At 29.3% G+C, this 8,710-nt stretch overlaps 1 protein-coding gene across 1 annotated transcript; it reads right to left on the bottom strand.

Moving 5' to 3' along the window:
- Positions 1 to 4,949: 4,949 nt before the first annotated feature.
- Positions 4,950 to 6,781, bottom strand: LOC114319974 (akuammiline synthase 2-like). The gene has a single exon (XM_028267058.2). The coding sequence runs from the start codon at positions 6,610 to 6,612 to the stop codon at positions 5,242 to 5,244; it is 1,371 nt and encodes a 456-aa protein (XP_028122859.2). The 5' UTR covers positions 6,613 to 6,781; the 3' UTR covers positions 4,950 to 5,241.
- Positions 6,782 to 8,710: the final 1,929 nt, after the last annotated feature.

The following is an 8,710-nucleotide window of genomic DNA, read 5'->3' on the forward strand; positions in this document are numbered from 1 at the left end:
TGACCCTACCCATTATACAAATTACAAATACTCAAAACCTCTAAAATTATGTCACATCATCTGTTAGTATACTAATTGATGCATATAGCATTGAATTTCTTGTGGTGTTTGATTCAAAGCACACATCTCCATTCATGCACAACCCACGTGGGAGTTCATTTTAATAGTTTTGACCAGTCATAGTGTTTAGTCTCCATGCATTCACAACCCCCATGTGGGAGGAGTTCATTTTAATAGTTTTGACCAGTCATAGGGTTTATAGTATCCCTTGGGGATTTCAATCCCTCACTTTTGGTGATTAGATTTAGCGGTCTACTTTAATTGAGTTGATTAACCATAAATAATCTAGATTATTAATGACGTGGTGGTGGTTCTGAACCATCTCTTCCTCAAATATTTATTTATTTTCCCACGGGTTTTGCTTGGAGATGGATGGATCCATATATTTTTGCTTTTAAGGGTTGAACTTTGACACACGATTTATTAACACGACTCAAAACTGTACACATTAGTAGAGAGTTAGGGTTGGTATTTTTGGACACAAATATGAGCTGTGTTAGGGTTGAACAGGTGTACTCAGAACATGACCCATCTTATCCTCGGTGTTTTTATTTGCTAAAAGACCACTTTGTATCAAAATTAGCTAAATTAATGAAGTAATCTCGCAATGATAGTTGCTAGGGGTAAGCAAGTTTTATCTTAGGCGTTATGTGATCATCTTGTGTTTGCGAGTCTCTTCAACGAGGGAAGTTTTTTTCAGAAACCACTTTTGTTTCCAAACATAACATTCTAAAAAAAATTCTTAATGTAACACTCTAATGTTACACATAAAAAAAATCCATAGTTTAAAATGTAACATACAAAAAAAACTTATTAGTATACTTTTCGTAAACGTAACATTCCAAAAAAATTTCTTAGTGTAACATTATAATGTAACACACAAAAAAATTCTTTAGTGTAATTTTTTCAAACATAACAAATGTAACACTCAAAAAAAAAAAAAAAAAAAAAAAGATGTGAGATTTTTTAAACCATTTCAAAAAGATGTGAAATTCTTTCAACTATACCAAAAGGAGTGCCAAAATTTCTTTGTAAGTCTTGGGCATATGTATAATTTCAAACTATAAGTGTTACATTTAGAGAAAGTACATTAATGAGTTTTTTTTTAGTGTTTTTGTGTATTACATTGAAGTATGTTATTTTGGAGTGTTTGTTTGAGATTACATTGATTGGAGTGTTACATTTGGGAAAAATACATTAATGAGTTTTTTTTTTTTTTGTGTGTGTGTATGTATTACATTTGGAAAAAGTACATTAAAGAGTTTTTTTATTTTTTATTTTTTTTATTAATGTTTTACGTTTGAAAAAAGTACATCAAGAAATTTGTAGTGCGTTATATTGGAATGTTACGTTATTGGAGTGTTGCGTTAGAGTGTTATGTTTTTGTTTGTAACGTGGGATTTGTTCTAGAGTGAGGGAAAATCCAAAATTACTATGGTGTAAATTGCCCAAATGTGTAATTTTATATTTAAAAAAACTTACTTTTATCCCTAAAAAATTAAATCCAAATATGTAAGTGACTACTATATAATTTTATATAATTTTCATTTTAATGGGACCTTTAGGTCCATAAGAAAAAAAGAGGGGACTAAACAGTGGGTGATTATTCAGTACTCCCGGAATATGGACACGTGGTGCTCCATAAGGTTTTGATTGGTAGAGAGACACAAGGGCTCACGATTTATGTTGGAGATGGAGGGACAACATGAGGCTAACTAATTGGTGATTGGTTTGGAGTATGGACACGTGGTGCTCCGAGAGTATTGAATAATTTCCCCTAAAGAGTTCACAAGATCACATTTTGGGATTTATTGGTATTTCATCCAAAAAAATTATAATTTTAAGTAAATTAAAATTGTTTCTTTCTGTTATTTTTATTTATAATATTTATACACTACAAGAAATAATATTTTTAGCGACTAACTTTTTAGTCGCAGAAAGATCATATCTAGTCGCTGATGGTCTTTAGTGACCAAAAAAAGTTGGTTGCAATTTAGTCTCTAAAAGCCCGTCACAGATGGTTTTTGGCGACCAAAATAAAAAATCTAGTCACCGAAAGGTAACAATTTCGACCATTGATTTTAGTCGCTGAAAAGTGGTTTTTGGTGACCAAACTTAACTTAGTCGCATAAAGTTCTCATTTAGCGGCGACATATTTTGGTCGCGAAAAGTCTATCACAGCAAGCTTCTTACAGACCTATTGCGACTAAAATTTTATTGGTTGCAAATTTTTTTTCAATTTTAAACATCATTTTTGTCAATGTGATGCTAATTTTTTTTGTGATACCTGTAATACATTTGTAATTAATGTATAATTCATATCCATCCAATTAATTTCAACATATCAATCCATCACCAATCAAATCTACAAAACAAAAACCATCGAAAGGAAAGTCAAAATAATAATTAATCTATCTAATTACTAACACTTGTCAACATGAACGCATTAATATTTGACAAAATAACCATCTATCCAAAATAATCATCCGCCAAAAATATTTTTTCTTGTAGTGATAGTTGAGATTGTGTTTATTATTTTATTAGATTGACACCTTAACATTAATAATTTGCACGATTAAAAAATATTATAATTTTAAGTAAATTAAAATTGTTTCTTTCTGTCATTTTTATTTATAATATTTATAATTGAGATTGTATTTATTATTTTATTAGATTGACATCTTATCCACTAGGGCCATTTGCGAACAAGTTAAAAAAGTCAAAAGTTAACTTTTAATTCATTATGAATCACATCACCTCTCATATAAAAAAGTCAAAAAAGATAAAAAAAAATAAATTAAAAAACCAACTTTTAACCACCTTTTCAAATAATGCACGTTGGGTTGACTCCAAGGCAATTGGAAAATATATACTATTGAAAACGTCTTAATTATAAAATTTTACATTTTGTGATTGTATTATTGGGTTGGAGTGATTTGAATTTTAGAGAATTTAAGGGACTGTAGAGCACACTATGAATATTATTTTTGATGATTCAGATTGTTCATTTTGTAAATATATATTATTTATGAAAAAAAAGTTAATCGATTCGATAATCGTAATTTTTTTTTTACCAAAAATCGTAACTTTTTATTTATTCACGTTTGTTTTCAAAAAATGAACAGTAAGTATATTTTTAGAAATAGATATCTATTTTTTTAAAGATAAACACAATAAAATAAAAAGGTTATGATTACTAGATCGGCTTAATTTTTTTATGGATAATAGACATGAACAAGGTTACAAAATAAACAACTTGAACTATCAAAACAAGACTCGCGATGGTCCTATAAACCTCTTAAGTTATCTCAAATTTAAATTTGAACTCGATAGAAACTCAAACCTTTATAAGCATTTAAAAAATAATATACATAAAAATATAGAATTTGAATGGTAAGAAAATTGGATAAAAACATAGAATTTGAATCAAGATCTTGGATTTCACTAAAAATATTCTTACCAATTAGGTAACATACAAATTAATTTTTTTATTATTTATTTTTATTTTTACTTATTTGAATTGCATACGCATCACGTGTGTCACCAGCTAAATTTATATAAAGCCTACATTATTATTATTATTGCTGTTTTTTTAAATAATTTTACATATTTGGTTATAATACTAATCTTATGTAATTGTTTAGATCAAATTCAGATTAAAAAAAAAACTTAGATTAAAATTTATAATTATTATCAAGGAAAGGCTTGAGTTGGTGTTCATTTTGATTTTCAAAAATACCTTTATAATTTATTTAAAATACAAAATTATATAGAGAGAAGATTGGGAGTTAAAATCATGACCTGCGGTCTGATTTCTGATAAACAAAATTAAACATTTACCATTTGAGCAAAATAATATGTATTCTTTTAAATCAAAATTAAAATATGTACATTTCTTAGATATAACAGCACATCTATCATATGGGCAAATTTTAGTGTATATATATATATATATATGTATATGTTCATTTGGAACATCTGTGGGTGACCAGACATCTAAATTCCCCACCCAGTTTGGATAATTCACTTGAAATTTAAAATTTTATAAATATTTTGATTTGGTATTCTAAATTACTTCTCACATATTTTTATATTTCCATTTTAGTATGAAATAGTCCAGTTTCGCTCTGGAATACAATTTGGCAATATGTACTACTATTATTATTACTATTCAGTGTGTTTGGTTTGAGTTTTTTGGATTAAAATTGTTTGAAAATTGAGTTTTTTGATTTTCGTTTTTTTTTGTTTTTAGTGAATATTTTTAAAATTTTATACATTTTTTTTTTTACTTTTTTAGATGCACCTTACTTAGATATATTTAAAAAATAAAAAATTTGTGAAAAAATATTTTAAAAATTAATAAATACATACAAATATAAAAAATGAACTGAATTTTCGTATTTTTTTTTTGTATTTTTGGTATTTAGTGATTTTTTAAAAGATTTTTTTCATAATTTTTTTACCTTTTAGGTATACTTATTATGTTAGGTATGTCTAAAAAGTAAAAAAAATTATTTAAAATATTAAAAAAATTCAGTAAAAATAAAAAAATACGGAAAACAAGAAAGTATAATTTTTTAAAAAGTGTTTTTGGAAAAGAGGAACCAAGCAAAGTGATTATTTTCTACCCTGTTTTCTTGTAGGTACCCTCACCTGAGCTGAAGGTGGTGTTTGCAATGAGCAAGGAAACAAGGTAACATAGATAATACTGTTATTAAATATAATTTTTAGCGAAGAGGGGAAATAGGGTTATGAAAATGAATAATATTAGAGATCATGAAAAAAAATATTATGAAATTTTTTCATCCTTTGATTAGTGTATAATGTTTTATTGTATGTATAATCTAAAGGTAGAAAATTTTTCATGATCATTTTCATGATATTTTTTTTCATAATCCTTGGCATTACTCTATGAAAATCTCAAAAAATATAAAAATCTCAAGATGTAATTCAAGGTCTGAGTGTTGAAAAATTGGAACCAAAGAACTGAAAATAAAAGAACAAATTTATGGCTTGACATTGTCATACAATTTAAATCTCAAGATGGGATCCAAGTTACTGTGTTGAAAAATAGAAACAAAGCATACTCGAAATAAAAGAACAACAGAAGAAGAATATTTGAAATTAAGAAACAAATTCAGCGCTTGACAATGTCATTATTTGACGTTTTCATCAACATAGTTAATTGGGCGCCGATGGAACTGAAATAGTAGGGTTGATGGAGACAAAACTGAGGAACTCTGCATCACATAGCAGTTTTGCCATTTGAGTTTCAGGCAAGAACATCATCGCTTCAATTCCATCGCCTGAATTGGAATCCATTAAAGCAATGACATTTGGGTACATTGTGCTGATTTTGTCTTCAACAGGTTTAGTAACCCAGATAGGCTTTCCCCATCCAAAGTCCACATCATAGAACCCTAAACCACACCAAGTAATACATATATATAGCTCCAGTGTTTCATCTGAATACATGTTTCTCAACTTATCTAAAGTTCCACTCACAACTGCAAACCTTTGGTCTCCTTGTAAACTTTGTATGTGGTCACCGTTGATTTTCTGTATCGCTCCTCTCAGTAAATCCACCGTGCTACGTAGCTCTACTGATTCTTCCCTATGGTGTGCCGTTGCGTGCCACACAATGTTTCCAATGGAATTTTGTGACATTGGCGGCACCATTTTTGGTCGCATATTTACTGGAAACATGATTACACTCGGCTTTTGGGAGCCCAATGCTTTAGATGCAGAGATAGCAGATTTCCATATGAAGCTAGCCACCACTTGGAACCGAGTTGGATTGGGCACAGCTTCACTAGCCACCTTGGCTTTTAGTGCAGATATTGCTGCAGCATCAAATACAAATCTCTTCCAAACTCCGTCTTTGTTCAGAAACCACTTTTGTTTCAACGAAAATGTTACCTGATCGTCTTGTGTTTGCGAGTCTCTTCGAGGAGGGAAGAACGAGGCTGCATTGATATCCGGGTATGTTTCTCTATCCTTGGATGACCCGGTTGCCGTGGCTGCCCAGCAACTGAGGAAAGCCTGTAGGGTGCTTGCGTCCATGATTCGGTGCAAGAAGTGTAAGCCAATAGATATTCCACCACAAGTAAATACGTTGACTTGAATAGCTACAAGAACCGCCTCATTCTGTCTCTCCATTGAAATTTCAACTACTGGAAGAAGGCGAGCAAGTAAGCTGGTATCAGGGGGATTCAGAAATTCAGACAATTGACAGTCAACTTTGGCTTGAGAAAAAAGAACGCCCTCATCGTTACAATCAACCAAGAGATGATCTTTAATCCGCCCTGCAAGTGGGTAGAAGATCGACAAGCATTCGGAGAGAGAAACCTTGAGCTTATGCAATAATTGGTTGACATTGAGATTGGTGTCATCATCACTCATGATGGGGGAGTAGAAGATGGTAACTGGAGTATAAGATGGACGAGTGATCTGGTCTAAAAGGGAGAGATTGAAGATTTTTAGGTGGGAAGGTGTTGGTGAAGATGGTTTGATGGTTTCATTGGAAATTATTTCAACATAAAAAACATCCATTTCCACCAATTTTGCTAACAGATCTATCAAATTTGCTTTTTATAAATAATTTTTCCTGGCAGAAACAAACTTGTTGCAATTGTGGCTGTAGGGTTGAGTGGTCATGACTTTATTTATACATTGTTTCTCTTGTTGAAATATTTTAATAAAAAAAATAAAAGATAATATTTAATTCTTTAACTATTGCATGAAATGCTAGTCTTTAAAGATTTTTAAAGATGAAATGCACATCCATAAAGATTTTTAAAGATGAGATTGCAGATTTTTAAAGATGAATGCTCATCTATAAGCAAGTTTTTATCTTTGGCATTAATTAGTTTTTACTTTTAATATAACATTAACACTATAATGTAGCACATAAAAAAATTTCATAGTTTACTTTTTTCAAACGTAATGCTCTAAAAAAATCCTTAGTGTAACACTCTAATGTAACACATAAAAAATCATTAATGTAACTCTCTAATGTAACACACAAAAAACCTCTTTAGTGTACGTTTTGCAAACGTAACACTCCAAAAAAGTTCTTTAGTGTAACATTCTAATGTAATACACAAAAAAATTCTTTAGTATAATTTCCTCAAACATAACAAATGAAACACTTAAAACAAAGATGTGAGATTTTTCAAATCATTTCAAGAAGATGTGGAATTCTTCAAACCATTCTAAAAGAAGTACAAAAATTCTTTAGTAAGTTTTAGACAAATGTATAATTTCAAATTATGAGTGTTATATTTGGAAAAAGTACATTAAGGAGTTTTTTAGTATTTTTGCGTGTTACATTAAAGTATGTTACATTGGATTGTTACGTTTGATATTACATTGATTGGAGTGTTATGTTTGGGAAAAATACACAAAATAATTTTTTTTTTCCCGTACTACATTGGAGCGTTGTGTTTAGGAAAAGTATATTAAAAAGTTATTTTTTTTAGTGTTACGTTTGAAAAAGTACATTAAGAAATTTTTTAATGTGTTACATTGGAGTGCGTTACGTTAGAGTGTTATGTTTTTGTCCGTAATGTGAGATTTGTTCCAAAATGAGGGAAAATCCAAAATTATTATAGTGCGAATGGCCAAAATATGTACTTTTATAATTGGAGAAACTCACTTTTACCCCTAAAAAATTAAATATGTAAGTGATTATCATTTTGTATAATTTTCACTTTAATGATTTTGGATTCATAAAAAAAATGGAGGATTAAATAGTTTACAATATCACATTTTAAAATTTATTACCCTAAAAAAAATTATAATTTTAAGTAAATTAAAATTGCTTCTTGCTATCATTTTTATTTATAATATTGAGATATTGACATCTTATCCACTAATGCACGTTTGGTTGACTCCGAGGCAATTAGAAAAATATATATTGAAAACGTCTTAATTATAAAATTTTACATTTTGTGATTTTATTATTGGGTTGGGGTGATTTGAGTGTGACAGACTTTAAGGGAGTGTAGAGCCTATTATGAGTCTTGTTTATGATAAATCAGATTGTTTATTTTGTAAGTGTATATCATTTATGAAAAAAATTAGTTGATTTGCCAATCATAATTTTTTTTATGGCAAAAATTAGTTGAAATTGAGATTGGTGTCATCATCACTCATGATTGGGGGAGTAGAAGAAGGTAACTGGAATATAAGATGGAGGAGTGATCTGGTCTCAAAGGAAGAAATTGAAGATTTTTAGGTGGGAAGGTGTTGGTGAAGATGGTTTGATGGTTTCACTGGAAATTATTTCAATATAAAAAAACATCCATATTCACCAATTTTGCTAACAGAACTATGAAATTTGCTTTTTATAAATAACTTTTCTAGGCAGAAATATACTTATTGTTCCAAGTGTGGCTGTAGGGTTGAGTGATCATGACTATAAAGTTTATATACTCTTTCTCTTGTTGAAATATTTTAATAAAAAAAATAAAAGATAATATTTCATTCTTTAACTATTACATGAAATGCACATCTATAAAGATTTTTAAAGATGGGATTGAAGATTTTTAAAGATAAAATGCTCATCTATAAGCAAATTTTTATATTAGGCATTAATTAGTTTTTACTTTTAATTAGTACAGGATTGAAATTATAATTCTATTAGATG

Source organism: Camellia sinensis, chromosome 6 (assembly GCF_055761805.1).
Source record: "Camellia sinensis isolate YWXY chromosome 6, ASM5576180v1, whole genome shotgun sequence".
NCBI lineage: Eukaryota > Viridiplantae > Streptophyta > Magnoliopsida > Ericales > Theaceae > Camellia > Camellia sinensis.

Excerpts from the sequence above, each read along its gene's own strand:
- LOC114319974 (XM_028267058.2), bottom strand. The coding sequence starts at position 6,612 with ATGGATGTTTTTTATGTTGAAATAATTTCCAATGAAACCATCAAACCA.